The sequence below is a fragment of the Pediculus humanus genome, genomic scaffold (genome assembly GCF_000006295.1).
Source record: "Pediculus humanus corporis 1103172107556 genomic scaffold, whole genome shotgun sequence".
NCBI lineage: Eukaryota > Metazoa > Arthropoda > Insecta > Psocodea > Pediculidae > Pediculus > Pediculus humanus.
In genome coordinates, this window is record NW_002987171.1 from 5,872 (window position 1) to 24,634 (window position 18,763).

At 26.5% G+C, this 18,763-nt stretch overlaps 4 protein-coding genes across 4 annotated transcripts; 3 read left to right on the forward strand and 1 right to left on the reverse strand.

Annotated features, from left to right (window-relative positions):
* Positions 1-203: 203 nt before the first annotated feature.
* On the forward strand, positions 204-4,611 carry Phum_PHUM205430 (myosin X, putative; the record flags this gene model as incomplete). Its single annotated transcript, XM_002425477.1, has 17 exons — positions 204-237; positions 314-331; positions 414-586; positions 671-842; positions 923-1,095; positions 1,181-1,340; positions 1,424-1,540; positions 1,623-1,858; positions 1,939-2,229; positions 2,339-2,512; positions 2,598-2,787; positions 2,896-3,070; positions 3,148-3,359; positions 3,436-3,634; positions 3,778-4,025; positions 4,101-4,364; positions 4,457-4,611. 17 exons carry the CDS (start codon positions 204-206, stop codon positions 4,609-4,611), a joined length of 2,991 nt encoding a protein of 996 aa, XP_002425522.1.
* A 1,210-nt stretch (positions 4,612-5,821) lies between these two features.
* On the forward strand, positions 5,822-9,716 carry Phum_PHUM205440 (uncharacterized protein; the record flags this gene model as incomplete). The annotated part of the gene is made up of 10 exons (XM_002425478.1): positions 5,822-5,957; positions 6,207-6,802; positions 6,869-7,110; positions 7,213-7,368; positions 7,450-7,598; positions 8,017-8,186; positions 8,484-8,720; positions 8,807-9,130; positions 9,222-9,440; positions 9,591-9,716. The coding sequence occupies 10 exons, from the start codon at positions 5,822-5,824 to the stop codon at positions 9,714-9,716; spliced, it is 2,355 nt and encodes a 784-aa protein (XP_002425523.1).
* A 377-nt stretch (positions 9,717-10,093) lies between these two features.
* On the reverse strand, positions 10,094-11,657 carry Phum_PHUM205450 (uncharacterized protein; the record flags this gene model as incomplete). Its single annotated transcript, XM_002425479.1, has 4 exons — positions 10,094-10,406; positions 10,532-10,700; positions 10,805-10,856; positions 10,953-11,657. 4 exons carry the CDS (start codon positions 11,655-11,657, stop codon positions 10,094-10,096), a joined length of 1,239 nt encoding a protein of 412 aa, XP_002425524.1.
* Positions 11,658-12,852: 1,195 nt separating this feature from the next.
* On the forward strand, positions 12,853-16,601 carry Phum_PHUM205460 (uncharacterized protein; the record flags this gene model as incomplete). The annotated part of the gene is made up of 9 exons (XM_002425480.1): positions 12,853-12,891; positions 13,714-13,973; positions 14,219-14,404; positions 14,482-14,613; positions 14,805-14,883; positions 14,982-15,147; positions 15,453-15,626; positions 15,784-15,887; positions 15,966-16,601. The coding sequence occupies 9 exons, from the start codon at positions 12,853-12,855 to the stop codon at positions 16,599-16,601; spliced, it is 1,776 nt and encodes a 591-aa protein (XP_002425525.1).
* Between the last annotated feature and the right edge of the window lie 2,162 nt (positions 16,602-18,763).

An 18,763-nucleotide genomic window follows, 5' to 3' on the forward strand; every position in this document is an offset into this window, starting at 1 on the left:
CTTTTACAACGTGGATAAAAAAATTTTTATTTTTTTTTTCATATTAGTCAACGTACAAAATAATAAATACATAGAATTGTATTTTTAAAAAATAAATAAATAAATCAGGGCATAAAAAAGTAAAATATACAGAATTTAGAACGGTACTAGGTAGACATTTTGTTTAGCCGCGAGTAAAAAAATTGTTTCAGACTGAATTCATAATGAATGTGCCATCGTACTATAATTATACAGAGCGTAAATTAAATTACAAATTCAAGTTACTTTTTTTTTTCTCCTCCTTCTCATATATATATATTTTTTTTTTCTTTAGCGTATAAAATTTTCAACCGTAAAAATTTTATTGTAAATAAAATATTGGATAAATAAATTAGTTCCGAGTCCATTATTTATTCTTTGATTTTAAATTTTAGAACCGAACGAAAAGAAAAGAAATACGACGGAATCACAAAATCAACAGCCGCCATTGGTTCTTAAATCTGTAGGTTTGACTGATGTCCAGGATCTTATTCATCTTGCAGGTCCTCTAACAGAGGATGCTGTTATGAAATGTCTTCAGGCCAGATTTTGCGTTTCACAATATTTCGTTAGTTTTTTTTCCTGTTTTTCAAATAAAATTTTCACTTCAAAAAAAAATTACAAAAAATTATTAGCAAATTTTATTTTACAGACCAACGTAGGATCAATTTTGCTGTCAGTAAATCCTTACATGGATGTAGGAAATCCTTTAACGTTGACAAGCACAAGAAATAAAGTATTAGGCGATAGACTTTTACACGTTGTTAAAGAAGCTGTCAATCAGCAATCTGAAACTGGTTATCCTCAAGCCATAATACTCTCAGGTAAAATTTTATTTTTTCCTGAATTCTAATTTTAAATAGATTCTAGTATGTAATTAGAGTTAATAAAATCTCGTTTTTAGGATGTAGCGGCTCTGGAAAAACGTACACATCAATGCTCCTCCTTCGGCAGCTCTTTGAAATAGCAGGTGGTGGTCCGGAAACGGATGCGTTTAAACATTTGGCTGCAGCTTTTACGGTTCTTCGATCTCTGGGTAGTGCAAAAACTGCTTCCAGTTCAGAAGCCAGTAGAATTGTAATACTTTTTTTTTACAAAAAAAATTGTATTGCACTAGTAGTATTAGAATGTTATCGTAAAAAAATTTCTGTACATTTTACAGGGTCAATTCATAGAAGTTCAAGTGACTGATGGTGCCTTATACAGAACGAAAATTCATTGTTACTTTTTAGATCAAACTAGAGTAATAAAGCAACCTCCGACAGAAAAAAATTATCACATCTTTTATCAAATGCTCGCGGGTTTGACTCCAGAAGAGCGAAGTAAGCTCATTTTAAAATACTAAACATTTTTTTTTAACAATATAAATGGCGATTTATATAACTCTTTATTATACGACTTTTAGCTAAACTTACTCTAGAAGGGTATACAGTACAAAATTTAAGGTATTTACAACAAGGAGACTTATGTCAAGATACAGCGGAAGACGCTGCAAGATTTCAAGCTTGGAAAACTTGTTTAGGTAATTTAAATGTTTATATACTAGCCTTAAAAATGATTATTGTAGTCAACCTGAAAATAAAAATTCGACGGTTTTAATACAGGTATTTTAGGAATACCATTCGTGGACGTTGTTCGTGTTTTGGCAGCTGTTTTACTTCTTGGAAATATAGCATTTGTCGATAGTGGAGGAAGAGAAGTTGACGTGTACGGAGATGCAGAACTTAAATGCCGTAGCTGGTTTACTCGGAGTATCTCCTCAGGCTTTATTCCGGGGTCTTACATCAGAACTCATAATACTCTGGGACAAGTTGTCAAATCATTCTGCGATGCCAATATTGTAAGACAAAAAAAACATTTTTCTTCTTCTACATTTTCTTTATCCTAAAAAATTTAAATGCCTCTTATAAATCTTTACAGTCTAACATGACGAGAGACTCTCTTGCCAAAGCCCTTTACTGCCGAACGGTGGCCACCATAGTCAGACGAGCGAATAGTCTGAAACGACTTGGTTCTACTTTAGGAACTTTATCATCGGATTCTAACGAATCAGTTCACAATCAAGCAGACGTAGCTAGCCAACACGCTTCTACTATTGGTACATCGGGATCCAAAAGCTCAAAATCAATGGCGGCTCTTAACAATGCCATCAGACATGCCACAGACGGTTTTATTGGAATACTAGATATGTTCGGTTTTGAAGATCCAAAGGTACATTCCTTCCTGAATTATTTTCCCTGAATTGATTTCACCCAATTAAATTTATATAAATCAGAAAACAATTTTTTGGTTTTAACATTACGATTCCTTTGATTTTTAGCCGAGTCAATTAGAACATCTCTGTATTAATCTTTGTGCTGAAACAATGCAACATTTTTATAACACTCATATATTTAAATCCAGCATTGAATCTTGTCGGGATGAAGGAATTAGATGCGACGTAGAAGTTGATTACGTCGATAATGTTCCTTGTATAGATCTCATTTCTTCATTGGTACGATTAAAATCCAAACTTTTTTTTTTACATTTAGTAAAAAAACTATTTTGTAAAATTATTTATAATGGAAATATTATTTTAGAGAACAGGTTTATTAAGTATGCTCGATGTTGAATGCTCGGTGAGAGGTACGGCAGAATCGTACTTGTCTAAAATTCGCGTTCAACACAAGCAGAATCAAAGGCTTCTAGAAACCAAACAATTCGGCTTAAGAACTTTTGGTATTCAACATTTTGCTGGTAAAGTTGTATACGATGCCTCAGAATTTTTAGGTAATTATTATTTGCGATTTAAACGATAACCTGATTTGCCTGAGTTTCTTCCTCATGAAAAAAGGAATTTTTGACCAAAGCTTAATATTTGTTCGTTAAAATTTTTAGATACCAATCGTGATATTGTCCCAGATGACCTAATTGCAGTTTTTCACAAACAAAATTGCACTTTTGGTTTTGCTACTCATTTATTTGGTTCAGAGCTAAAAGCTTTGTATTCGACTGAAAAAGTACCTAGAGGAGTTAGTTTTAGAATATCTCCAACGTCTCACGTGACTGATATGTGAATATCAATTTGTTTAAATTTTTTCAAATTTCTTTTTTTTTCTGAATTAATATGAATTAATTATTTTTATTTAGTTTAAATGGAGATGAACCTGTTTCTACGCTAACTCAAGATTTTCATACAAGACTTGATAATTTATTACGTACTTTAGTTCATGCCAGACCACATTTTGTGAGGTGCATTCGAAGTAATGCTGCAGAAGAGCCAAATGTTTTCGACAGAAATGTCGTCATGACACAAATTCGATCACTTCAAGTTTTAGAAACTGTTAATTTGATGGCTGGCGGTAATTTTAATAAATCCTCGTAACATTTTTCAAATGTTTTTTTTTCATTTCATCAATTTTTTTTTTTTATACTTAGGATATCCGCATCGAATGAGGTTTAAAATATTTGTTTCTCGCTACAAACTTTTGGCTCCTTCATGCAGACTCAGAAGAGGTGAAGATAAAATTAACGAAGATATGAATACAATTTTATCTTGTTTAGTTTTAAGACCAGAGCAATCAACATCTCAGGTATCGACCAGTTGGGCTTTTGGAAAACGACATATATTTTTGAGGTAAAAAAAAAATTCTAATTAACCAAAGTGCGTTTTTATTTATTTTTTGATAAAAATCAAATGATAATGATTTTATTAGGGTACTTCAATACTCAAGTGAAAACACACCTTTAAAAATTAAATCTTTTTACTTATTATTTTAGTGAAGGAGCGCGACAACAACTTGAACATCTTCGAAGTACAACAAGGCATCGATCTGCTGTAATTATTCAAGCCAATTGGCGAGGATGGTACACCAGAAGAAGATGGCCTGCACTTCGCCGTTCCCTAGCTTTGCAACTTAATGCGTGCAATTTATCAAACGCCAAAAATACAAATCCGGCAAACGCTTCTAACAATGCAAGTACTATAATAACGAATGCAAATAATAATAGCATCGGTGCCAACTTAGGTAAGAAAAGAAATAAAAATCCCTTTTTTTCTTATTAAAAAAATTCATCTGCTAAAATTATTTTTATAAATATAGGTTTGAAACAAATAAATAACAAAAATCGACCCTTGATCGGCGGTGCTGGAATTGGCGTAAGACCTCGACCTCAACCAATTGCTGGTACTCCTCCTCCCGATCCGACTGATAAATGCGACCAGAAAATGATTCAGCAAACTTGTACTTTATTCGGTTTAGATTTAGAAAGACCACCACCTGTTCCACCTAGTAGGCCATACACAGTTACAGGAAACAGTAAATTAGGTTACCCCCAGACAAGAGTAATGAAAATGTCTTTTCCGGGTAAATGAATTACATTAAAGATAAACAATATTGCCAACTATTGCAAAACGATACCAAATTTTTTTCCCCCCCCTTTTTTTTTGTTATTTCAGAAGGTACAAATGATCCAGCTCTAATTCAAGGAGACACGGTTCTTGTTTTGGGTGCATCTCCAAGGCGTGGACATCTTTTGGTTGCTCATAACAATACCTCATTGCATGTTCCTTTTCAATTTTTAGAATTGAAACCGTGTCCTTTTAATATATGACATAAAACAACAACAACAGAATTAACAGTTTGTTAAAATGTGCCATTTTAACTATATTACATTGAAATCAATAAACCCTGGTAAAAAAAAAAAAAAAAAAAAAAAAAGACAAGAAATTTCTAAAAACTGGCATCCACCATCCCATCTTTCTTTGTAATATTATTTTGTGTAAAATTTAAAATTTCTTTTTTATTCTGTCTTACTTAGTGCAACACTCAATAAAAACACTTATTAATATATATTTATATTGCAAATAAAAAAAAAGTGTTAAATTTGATAAAATATTTTTTATCTAAATTAAATATTTAGACTTGGTGTTGGATTGAATATAAAAAAAAAAAATTTTTCTTTTTACAAATTACATACAGTTCTAAGTTAATTAAAAAAATATTTTAAGTAGATTATTATTATTATTTTTTTTGTTCAAAAGTAAAAAAGCCAGTTATTATTATTATTATTATTATTTTTTTTTTTCAAAGAAAATATATCAAGTAATAATTTGTTATTCAAACAATAATTTATTCTATGTAGCATAAAAGAATATTTGTATAAGTTAACATTAAATATAAATATATGTAAATTATAGAATTTGTCCTAATTTTTTTAAAAAAAAATTATTAATATCACCTAAGTTTAATAATTATTGAATTACATAAATGAAATCTTTTTCTATTAGTGGAAAAAAAAAAGATTTTATTGGAAAAAATTTTTACACTTTGGCGCAAATAAAGGTATCTCCATTTAATTGCCCTGTCCCACAATAGGTTAATAATTACCAAATAATAATTTGAAATTGATTAAATTGAAATGTTTAATCCTTAAATAATTACCCGAGAGGCTTATTTAAAATAAATAAAATGCTCAAAAAAAAGATAATAAGTATCTGAAAACATTTTTGTAAAAAAAAAAAAAAAAAAAAAAAAAAAACTTACTTGAAAATGTCCTCTGTGAAACGAGATATAAAGATAAAATTTCTATTTAAAACTTATCAACAAATTTAAACAAACTACCTGAAAACTTCTTATTTTTTTGAGTAAATAAATTAATCAGTAAACACATTTAAACACTTATTTTGTAAAATACATAAAATATTATTAAACTTTTCATGTGATTCTTAGTAGTATGAATTTGAAAAAAAATTTACACTTTTAACTGAAAAAACGATAAATTTAATTTTGTATGTTGGTACCACTGCGTCACGAAAACAGAAATGGCTGCAAATTATGAAAAATTACTTTCTGGAAATGGTATTATTGAAAAATTAAATATTAAAAATGCAAAAATAATTGCAGTATGCATTGTTTTGGCATTTTCTGTATTTCACGGATTTCGTCATTTAAAATATGGTTCGAATGATTTTATTTTTTCATTGGATTTTAATTAAAAACTTTTATTTAAAGTTAACCCTACTTGTAACGGTTATAAACTTAGAAAAATTTTCATTTTTTCTATGAAATAATTATTTCTTATTAAAACAACTTTTTTACTTATCATTTAAAGACAAAAAAAACTTTTTAAGTTATAAATTTTAAATATCGTTTAAATTTATAATACATGACAACTTTTATTTTTATACTTTATATACTTTTTTATAGATATTAATTCATGCACCTTAATTATGAAAGATGGAAGATATCATGGAAAGAAAGAGTGGCAGCCTTATGGATGTATGATGCATAATTATACCCAAATCGATACCAAAAAATGTTTTAAATTACATCACTTTTTCGGTCAATACAATCATTTTACATTTGTCGGAGATTCGAGAATATTTCAGTTTTATAGTGCATTTTTAAAAACGATTAACAGTAATTTTATTTTCAAACATAATGGCACACAATCTTATAGTGATCCTCATTTGGGACTGCAAATAGAATACAAATATAATCCTTTCTTATTAGTTCCTTTCGGTATGAATGTGACAAAGTGGAAAAGTAAAAATAATTATCCTAGTGTATTAATGTTAGGTTTTGGAATTAATCAATTATTAAAGACTCGAAATGCTTTCGATAAATTGCAACAATTTAAAAACAATTTAACAAATTTAGTGCCAATTTTTAATGAATTAGTTTTTAAAAATGTCAAAGTCATTTGGACCTTACAAGAACCTGTCAAATTTAGCAATATGGCTTTAGAAAACCAAATTATTAATAATTCAATAATTGATTTATACAATAACGCAGCCGTAGAAGTAAGTATTTAATATTTAAAATCGGAATTACAAACGAGTGAATAATTTTTTGATTGTAATTTATAGGTTTTGAAATTTAGTAAAGTTGATTTATTAATTAGCTTTAAAAAATTAGCTGCTCCATTTTTAGATGACATGAAAGATGGTGTTTTATTACCATCAGAACATATAGCTAAAAAAACTGGTGCTCAAATTTTATTAAATATTTATTGTAATGATCGTATGAACTTTCAAGATGGAAGCTGTTGCAGCAGTGCTGAACAATATACATCCCTTCAAATCATTACATTTTTTGTTTTATTTATATGGTATGTATTGGGCAAATTTAAATGTTACAAAATAAGTCCCATTTAAAAAAAATTTCGATTGCAATTAATTTTTGTTCATTCGAATGTCTTTCTAATTTACAGTTTTTTATTGGCTGTGCTTGCAAAATTTATAGAAACATTTAAAAAATCTAAAAATAAAACTGAAAAATCTACTCATCATCAATCTGAATTTACAATTATATTTTCTGCTTTAGCTAAATTAGCTCTTATCATGACTTATTTTTACATTTGTGACAGGTAATTATTTATACAAATATGCATTTAATGAAATTTACTAAATTAAAGAATCTTAATAATATTTATACCTAAAATTTTCAGAACTAATTTTTTCATGAAAGAAACTAAAACATTTTCTCAATCTGCTTTTTGGATACCTATTGTATACATATTATGTGTCGGATTATTTTTTACCGAAGACAGTGGAAATTCTAAAGTATTGCACAGAAATCAAACGGATGAATGGAAAGGTAAAAACATAAAATTTGGAACAAATTATTTTTATCGATAATGTAAGAAATTCATTTGAAGAGATTTTTTTTAAAGGCAAATGAATTAAATTTAACCTTATAAGCCATATTACAACTTACATTATTGTAAAATGTGCATTGTAAAATTATATGAAATGAAAAATAATATAATAAAACATTTTAGGTGACGGTTAATTATTATCGAAAGTTTTCATTTGATAAATATTAAATAAAAAGCTTAAAATAATAATAATAATAATAATAATAATAAATGTGGTACTAATAAGTTTAACTTTCACGTGATTAACAATCAAAAATACTTTCATGATTAAATTTAAAAAAAAAAAATTTTTAACAACGTTTCATACATAACTAATTAAATATTATTTGTTTGTTACCTTTTTTTTTGTGGTTTTAGGGTGGATGCAACTAGTACTGTTAATTTATCATTGGACAGGTGCACAAAAAGTGTTACCTATATTCCTTCTTAGCAGGGTCATTATTTCAGCTTATGTGTTTTTATCGGGATATGGACATTTTTTTTATTATTGGCATAGCGGAGATGGAAGCATTGTTAGGTTTTTTAGAGTAAGCATTTGGAAATAAAAAATCGTGCTTTTATCGAAGTTTAAAATCGACGTGTTTTTCCCCCTCCCCCCGCCCTCTCCTCCTCCTCCTCCTCATCGTCCTATACTAAACATTATAAATAGCCTGGCTTTGTCTATAAGTATTGCATGCATGCCGTTTTTAACGTCTTCTTTATTATATTTAATTGAAACTAAAAAAAGACCTCTTTTTTCTTATATTTTTGTAAAAGATTTTACCGGAAAAATGTTTTATTACTTGTAATAAATAAATTAAAAACTTTGTTTAATTTGTTTACAGGTTCTTTTCAGGCTCAATTTTATGCAGTTTGTCGTTTGTTTATGTATGAATAGGCCTTATCAATTTTACGAATTTTTACCATTGGTATCCTTTTGGTTTGTAATGATGGAAGTTTTTTTAATCGTACCACCTCACATAACGAATCAATCGTCAGACAATCATCCGATACAATATCTGTACCTGGTTTTTAAATTTGTCGTTTTTTTCGGCGTTATTGCAACACTGTACATGTCAGAGGTTTGATATTTCCCTTCCCCCTTCCCTAATTAAACCTAATTAAAATAAAAACCTTATTGTGATTATTTATTTTTCATTTCGAATAGGTATTTTTCGAAAAAATATTTGTCACTCGTCCCTGGAAAGCATTGTTCGTTACGGCCGACGATGATATTTCCCTATGGTGGGAAAGTTGGAAACGAGAACGTTACAGCGTTTTATGCGGTATGATTTTCTCATCGATACTTTTATTAGCTCAACGTTACAGCCTTATAGACGACAACAACCACAACAATCTTTTCTCAAATAAAATATCATTACTATTAAGTCTAGTCAGTATTTTGGGCATCGGTTGTTACGTTGTTTTCGCTCTTTTATGTACGGATTGGAGCGAATGCACCGAAATACATTCGTATGCTACATTTTTAACGGTGAGTTAATATTGGGGGAAAAAAACGCCCCCCCTCCCCATCGATCGTTCGTTTAAACGCATTTATAATTGAATTTTTAAAAAATTTTCAGATAATATCATACATAATATTAAGAAACATATCCGGTGTTTTACGCACCAAATACTCAACGTTTTTCGCATGGTTTGGAAAAATATCATTAGAATTATGCGTCGGACAATTTCACATATGGTTAGCGGGAGATTTAAACGGGATTTTAGTTTTGCTTCCCAAATATTCTAATTTAAATGTGTTCCTAACTAGTTTTATATTTGTTTGCGCAGCTCACGAGGTGAGAATGTTTGTTTTTTTAAATTTAAATTTAAATTTCCCCCCCCCCCTACCCCAACTACTAAAAATGTATTGTTAGTATTTGTTAAAACATTTATTATTATTATTAATATTATTTACCTGCATAGATGTGTACATTTTTCTTATTCAGGTTCACGAAATAACCAACACACTTTTGCCTTATGCCGTTCCCACAAATATGTTCACACTTGGAAGAAATATTCTGTTGTTCATTGGTTTATTAATACCGATCGGAATTCATGCTGGAATGTTTTAGCGAAAATTAACAAAAAATTAAAATAAATTTTTTTTTTTTTTTTTTTAAATTTACCATAATATATTACCAAACAGAAATTTTGTAAAAAATAATATGACTCGAGACTTTTATTAAAGGATGAATTTAGTAAAAAAAAAAAAAATAAAAATAAATTTTTTTTTTTTAAAAAAACTTTTCTTTTTTTTTTTTTTCCTTTTCCTTGATTTGATATTAAAAAAAAAAAAAAAAAATTCATCTACTGTTCAGCTAAAGTCAAATCGTTCATTTAAATAAAATAAAGCAATGAATATATATAAAAAAAAAAATAATAATAAAAAAAAATAAAAAAACACAACTTGACTAACATTTTAATTTTTATATACCATTTAAGTCAAAAATTAAGCGTCTCTACATTCTTCTAATTTTTTAATAAGATTATCGCATTCTTCGCTCGTTTTAACTCGTATTAAAACTGGTACCGGAGGAGGTTCGCTTTCTGGAGTAGGTATACAAACCAACATGGCATTATTTTTACCAGTTTTTTGTATTGGCATTCCGGGAGAGAGCAAAATGTTTAAAAGAATGTTTCCCAAACTTGTATGAGCTCTCACAACGACCTGAGTTTTTTTACTATCTTTAACCGGTTTTAAAAATAACGTTCCAACTCCTCTCGATACAAATTTATCCTCTTTTTTAACAAAAATTTTGCATCTGAATTAAAATTTAAGTAAAATTTTGTTATTAATTAAATGGATGTTAATAGTTTTCTAATGTAATAATAATAAATTGTGAAATAATTCCATCTATGGATTTGTAAAGTAAAAATTTTGACTTACTTTATATCAAATATACTGTCTTCTTCAACAACAGGAGTAAAATCATTTGTCGGAGGTTCTTCACTTTCCTCATCATCTTTTTTCGAATCTGGTTCTAAATTAATCGGTTTGGCAGCAATTCGATTGAGACTAAAAGGTGCAGGTGATGATTCAAATGTTGTGTTTACATCTACAAAAAAAAAATTTTAATTGTAGTTAGAAGAAAGTCATTATTATTATTATTATTATTATTATTGTTATTATGATTCATGCGTATATTGATAAGATAATTACTATTGAATTGTAGATTAAAAGGTTTGCTTGGTAAAAACGATCCAAATTTGAACTGATTACTTTTTTCACTTTCTTTTTTTTCTTCCTTATTCGATTCAATAGAAACTTCCTTGTTAGAGTTGTCAATTTTAGGAATTTCTGACTTAACATTATTTGTTGGGCTTGTTTTATCAGACTTTACTTCATCATTTACTTTGTTTATTTCTTTATCTAAATTAAGCTCCTCTAAATGCTTTTTATAATCGTTAAAAATTGGTGTTAAAATGCAATATGGATTTTTTTCTAAATGTTTAGCTATCCAGCTACTACAACTTAAATTTAATTCTTTTAATGATTCTAAATTTTGCGACTTTTTGTTATCTAAACTTGGAGATTTTGTTTTAAAAATATGCTCAAAAGGTTTAAATGTTGAATCAGAGGAATCTGTGTTAGTTTTTGATGAGTCAAAAAACATAGGCGATGCAACACTTTTTTGCGGTTCTTTTGATAAAAATGATGAACTACTTAAGCTCTTAGTTTGGGATAAACCTTCTTTCAAAAGCGAGGAATGCTCATTTGTTCCTTTACCGTTTTTATCTTTATCATCTGTTTTAGATTTATTTTGATTTAAAAATGCAAATGGTGAGGCAAGGTTAGAAGTTGAAGTAGCTTTTCCAAAGCCACTAAAATTTGAAAATGGGCTTGGTTTTGACCCTGAACTGTTAGAGTCTTGAATTCGACGCTTAGCTGTAATAATTACTCTTGATTCGAGAACATCAGCAGATGCTTTTTGGAACTCTTGGGGCTCTTCAGGTTCATCTTCCTGATCCCAATTATCTTGATTTAAATCATTTGATGCAGCACGTTTAGACATTTCTGTAATTAAAAATCAAGTTAAATTTTTTATATTTCAAATAAAAAAGTACATGTAATTCTAAAAAAAGTACACATTTCATTACTTATATTTAACTTATTATTATTACAAATTTAGTAAAATTTAACTTTTCCTTAATAAGAACCTTAAGAAAATCAAAATAAGAGATTTGGTTTAAATTTTCCAATGTTTAAATATGCAATAATTGTTATTTTTCATAGCAACATAAGGTGGATTTTTTTTAAAAGCACTGCTTCGATTTATAGAAATATTGAATACTTATTTTATAATGAAATGAATTTTTTTTACAAATCAACAAATCTGATTAATTTTTTTCGGCATAAATAGAGTTTTTCAGGCATTGCGCCAAAAATCTATCTGAGCATTCTCAATTTCAATAAATAAAAAAAAAACAATATATAAACAGATAAGGTTAATTTTAAAATATTTCCTTAATTAGGCTTACCATGAACTGTAAAAATAAATTTAAAATAAAAAAATAAAAAACAAATATAAATATGTTAAAAATATAAATTAAAACTTAATGGCACATCAATAACTGACAAAAGTCTTGAATTTTTTTCGTACATGAAGCACTGAAGGCCACAGTGTTGCCTAGAATGAGCTCTGGGGTTTAAAAAAAAAAAAGGCACGAAAAAAATTATGACCTGGTAGCAGTTTCTAAATTAAATCACATTTCAATTTTTGAAATAATACTTTTAAATAAAAAAAATGAATTTTGATAGCTAAATTTTCATTTATTGATTATTTTCAAAAATTTTATTTATTTATAAAAACATTGTTTAAGTTTTTCAATTACTCTTTCACAATAAAAAAAGAATCTTTTTCTGAAATTCGCTGCTATGAAATTAATGTTTATTGAAGAAAAAGCATCTTAATTTTCATTATTAGCATTGTTTTTTTTTTTTAAATTTTTTGTTTTTTGTTAATAAATAATAAAAGATGTATTATTATTATAAGAAAAATGATTAGTTTTAAATTTTGTAAACGGACAAAAGTATATTAAAAATCTTCACCGCCAATTCCTGTTTGTTAATAAACCATAAGGTCGTCAATGCTTACCTTGGCTAGAAATAGTTCCTGTAAGGCGGCCTGTAGAAGACTCAACATGGCGGCCTGTTGGTGAACAGTGTCGAATATTTCCAATAGTCTGACTAATTTTTTCTTTTTAACAATGGAGATTTCGGCTACTTTAAAAAGTGATATCAAAAATGTTCAAGGCGAAATTACCAAAGCCATTCAGGATCATCAGGTATTTTATTTTATTTATAAAAAAATTTAATTTTAACTCGCTTGCATAACACTGCAAAAATTTTTTTTTAAGTTTTTTTTTTTTTTTCATAGGCCTTGGAATTAATTAAAAAATTTGCTGATAATACTTGCTAAAAGCTCCGAAAAGTCATTATTTTTAAAATTTAAAAACTTTATTATGCTGTTTTATTTGTTAGAGACTTATTTTTTAGCCTTTAATTGTTATAAAGTTTATTTAAAAGTAACCGATATAGTCCGCCAGAAAGTAGCGAAGAAAATTATAAAAATATATATGTCAAATTGATTTTTTTTTAAATTAAACTTATTTAAAACTTTAATTTTTTCTGATTTGCAAGTACCTTAGTTCGTTATGTAATTATTATAAAATTACATTAATATTTGATGATATTTCATAATATTGTCTTAAATTAATTAATGCATTAAATAATCTATTTTTTTCTCCCTTTTTTTTTTTTTTTTTTTTTTTCTTATTCTACACTTGTAGCGTTTTCCTTTAAAAAATATTTTTTTAAAACTGAAAGTTTTATAAAAATTATAAAATAAGTAAATATTTATCTAAAAAATCATTATTTTTTTAACATGATTGAAATTCTAGTCATACATAATAAAACCAATTCATAAAACAAATATTTTTATCAATTATTAAATTGCTTTTATTGCTATAAATTAAAAAAATATTTTTTTTACTTGACTAGAGGAAAATTAATTACTTAAAAATCAATAATTTATTTACCTATTTACTTTTTTTTTCTCTTTTTTTTAGATTTTGGCTTTAAAGCTTAAAGAGTATCCAGACTTAGAAAGTCAAATAAAACAAGATTTATGTGGAATACAAAAACATATTATCGAGTTAAATGATAGGCAAAAACTTTTGCTTCAACAATTTAGAAAAGAAATTGAAGAAAATATAAATAACAATCAGTTTGTTCCAGTTTTTAATTTTAATTTATATAAAATTAAACCTGGACAATTGGAATCGAAAAAAAGAAGACGAAAAGATCTAAGTTTGGCACCTAAAGTGATGTAAATATCAATTCGCCTATTTTAAACCCAAAATTAATTATAATAATTTACATTTTAAAATTTTTAAATGTTTCGAATCTTTATTAGTAACAGCTTAATCAATTTTTTATTTTATTCATTAAATAAGTTTTCGAGGAAACAGTGCTAAATACGCAAAAATATTTCCATATAATGTATAATTTCTGTCCGTTACTTTCTTTTGAAAAATTAACTTACTGTAATTGATAATTTTTTGTTTGTTTTAGATCATGCAGGCCCACTCATAGTCCACCCTCTCTTTCTCCTTCCCCTACACCTTCCTCTAGTTCCTCATTATCAGATGATAGCGTAGAATATATTTCTCCATTTATGTTGCCTGTACCGGTTCCAAAAGCTAGGCCAATGCTTTTACCCGATGTCAAAGAAAATGTATACCTGGGAAGTGTTTCAAGGTATGTTATATATTATTATTTTACTTCTTCCTGAAAAATCAATATAATTTTTATAATGTAAAAATTATTTAAAGGAGAGATTTAAGGCCACCTAAATTAAAAAGAAATCAAAAGCCTCTATCAGATGAAGAAGTTTTCAAAGATATTCCAGTTTACTATGATCCACTGCCATCGCCTCCTCCAACTGATGAAAAAGACTTGAAAGCCAGGTAAATCGCTTTATTCGAAATTCCATTACTATGTTATGATATGTTATTATAAATGAGTTAAATGACAGAGTTAGTTTTTTAAATGTTTTTGTTTATGTATTATCTAATTTAAATTAAAAATTTTTTATTTATAGATTTATGACTGCTTTGTGTCTTATCCCAAAAGAAATGCTTCATGAAATATTAAATAGAAAAGTTGAAAGGAAAAGAAGAAGCACAGCAACAAACAATCCCAATTTTGTTTACAACAATGATTGGGAAATACCTGCTGTAAGTTATGCTGTAAATAATTCATTTGATTATTTTAAAATTTTACTTTCTGACATCTTTAAAAATAATTTTTATTTATTTATTTATTTTTTTTACAGTGGAAAAGATCTAGAACCTATCTTTCGCCGCATAAAATTGCAAAAGTAGAAACATTGGGTAAAAAAATGAAAGCGGAAGACGGTGGTGATGGTGGGTTACCAATTAAACAAAGTAAAAAGGATAGAAATTTCGACTATGAAAAATCAGGAAAAATTTATTCTGAAGGTTTGGAGCATTTGGAATATTTTTTAATTTATTGTTGTTATACAAGTTCATTGTTATATACGAAAATTTTATTATTATTACAGATATTAAAATATCAAATTTAAATATGGATAAATCAGAAGCTAAGTCAAGGAATTCTACCCCCGATTCCACTAGTTCTAATATGTTATGCTTTGTTTGTCATACCTCGGGTAATTTTAATTTTAATATTTTAAATAACAAAAAAAAAAATTGATATGTTTAACTATCAAAAAATTAACAGCGAATCGATATAATAAAGTTTAATTATTATTATCAATGATCAGGTATGCTTAATGTATGTAAGGACTGCAGTGTTAGCTACCATTTATCTTGTGTTTCTCCGAATTCATCATCTATATCTTGCCCCTGTTGCAAGCATAAAAGATCTCCCGATGAAGCGAGTAGTGAAGAATCAAGTAAAGAAGAATTTGTGTCAAAATGTCCTAATGTCGCAGAAAGTTATAATAAACTAAAAGAATATATAGAAAACCACACAGATTCCGATACGGCTACATTATACACAGGTTAAATTTAAAATAAAGATTATTAAGAGTTTTATTAATTTATTAATTAATATTAATAAAACCAAAATTTGTTTTTTTTTTTTTTGTTTAGAAAGAGAAAATTTTAAAATAGAATTAATGGCAAAAAATCAAGAGCTTTACAGTCAAAAAAGAGAGTTGGAAGAAAAAGCAGCAGAACTATCTGAAGCGTTACTGGTGAGATTTTTGTCTCACTATGTGTTTTATGCGTTAATAAATTATTTAAAATTAAATGTACGATTGTTATTTTTTTAGCTTCAAGAAGATACTAAAAGCAATCTTTTGAAAGAAGAAGAAAAAATATTGAAAAAAATTAAAATAATTATTGATTTTGTAACACGATATCAAAAAGGAAATGAAAAAAAAGAAAGTACTAGTGTTAAAGAAGAAAAAATATCTGAGAACAACGAAATGCAAGTTTCCGATAACGTCGAAAATCCAAAAATTGTTGTGAAAGAAGAAGAAGAAGAAGAAGAAGAAGGAGAAGAAAAAGTCGAAGATGTAAATAAAGAAAAAAATAATGATGAAATAAATGAAAATAATGAGAAAACAAGAGAAGGAAATTGCGAGAGTCCCGTTTCGTGGAAGGAAAACGAGGATAATAATTCTCAGGCTAATTATTTTAGTCCTGAAAGATTTTCACACGAAAATATGGGAGGATTCTCTCCTAAGGGATACGATAATTGTGATAGTTCATCTCAAATGTCAAAAGAAAGTTTAGTCAATGATAATTCAAACGCGAGAATCGTCGGTAGTCCACCGAATTCTTCAAAGGATAGCGTCGGTAATGCATTGTTCGAATTAGACGAAGGAGATGATCAGTTTACGTCTCAAAGTGTCGAATGTTCAGCCGAATCTGAAGGAGTGGATTATGAATCATCTTTAGAATAAAATAAATTTTATATATAAAATATTAGAAATATTTTTTTTTTTTTTTTAGGTGTCTAAAAATTTTAATAAAAACATATATATATATACATATATGTGTGTATATTTTAAATAAGTTTATTAGTTATGATTCCATTTGTAGGTATATATATATATATATTTAAATAATTTTCAAAATTAATTTAATAAAATATTTCTGCTGCGCTACGGGATTCGATTTATTGTACCGAAGAAAAAAAAAAAAAAAAAAAAGAAAGCGAATACATTTTTTTTTTCTTTTTTCTTTCTTTCTTTTTTTTTTTTTTTTTTGATTTAATCTCTTTTATTTACGAGAATTTAATAAAAAAATAATGAAAAAAAATTGACAGGGAATGAGTGTTACTTACTATTTTTACATTTGTTATTTAAATTATTATTTAACTTATTTTTTTTTTAAATTATATTTGTTTCGGTTTTTTTTTTTTTTTTTTTTCCTCTCTTAGATTATTATTAATGTTTAAAAAAAAAAAAAAAAAACTCAATGTATATGTATTTACTTTACGTAATGAAATAAATAATAAAATATTTACTATAAAATTACATAGGATTTTTATTAATTTTAATTATACAAATTGATTAATAATTGATGGGTTATTAACCATTTTAAATTTATTTTAAAATTTAAATGTAAAATTAATTAAATGAATTTAAAAAAAAAAAAACAATTTAATTATGCATTCAGAATAAAAACATGAAAGAAAGTTTTTTTGGTACTAATACCAAATAATCATTGAATTAATCCAAAAAAAAAAAAAAAAAAAATTATCAATTTAATAAATATATTTTGCTAAATTTGTCACGAATAAATAAATATTTAGGGATTTTCTTTCCCCCCCCCCGCCTCCCCCCTTCCCCCGATTGAATATTTTAAAAGAAAAAAAATATTTTTGTTTATAAACTTTGAGTTAATTTAAATAATAATTTTTATGTTTACCATTTTTTGCTTTTTAATTTTAATTTTTTTTTTTTTAGTGTAAATTTAAAAAACCTGAAAGTTCTCGAATATTTACAACAACAACAACAAAAAAGAAGTTTTATTATCCGAAAAAAAAAAATATATATATTTTTTTAAAACTTGTTCATCATATAATTTTTTTTTTTTTTTTTGTGAAACACTCGACTCTTGCTTTATGGCGTTTCGTGTAAATTTTTTTTGAAATTAATTATTTTTTTTTTTTAAAGGGGTAGGGTAGGGCTGGTGAAGGGATGAGAGGGAGGGAGTGGGGGGGGTTTATCGTTCAAATGAAATCGTTTTGTAAAACTCGAATTTAATTTTTTTTTTTTTTTAATTAACAAGTAAACTTAACACCCGAAAATTTTTTTACTTGATTGACTATCATCATCATCATCATTATTATCATTATTATTATTATTAAAAAAGGTTTTTTTTTCCATTTGCAAATATTTATTATGTAATTTCGTAAGGATGTTATTAAAATTTTCTTTTTTTTTTTTTAATTTTAAATTTCTTAAAAATGACATTGAAATAAAAATGAAATTTTTTTCAGAGAGAGAGAAAGGAATGATTTGCTTTTTTTTTAATAAAAATAAACAGTAAAAAAAAAAAGTAAAAATTTTTTTAAAAAGGAAAAATATTAAAGAAAGGAACGCGCACTTACACACACACATAACAATAAATCACATTGATTTAATATTATTATTATTATTAAACGACGATTGACTATTGTGAAAAAAACTTGAAATTTTTTTTTTTTAAATTTTATTATTTGTTTACCAACAATCAAAAATTTCGTAAATAATAATAATGATAAGAAAATAATAAATGATTACAATAATAATAATAATAATAATAATAATATTAAAGAGAAAGTTTTAAAAAAAAAAAATTTTCATCGATTTTTTAACTAATAATAATAATAATAATAAATGAGACTCGTTTTTCCGGATATTTTATCATCAATTATTAAATTTTCTTTCAACTTGTTTAGAAAAACCTTTTTTTTTTTTTTTTTTTTTTTTTCGTATGGTTTGAGGCCATTGCCATTAAATATTTTTCATACCTTGAAATAATAATAAAAATATTAAATCAAATATTTTTTTTATTTTTATTATGAAATATTTTCATTTCATTTTTAATTATTTAAATAAAAAAAAAAAAAAACAAA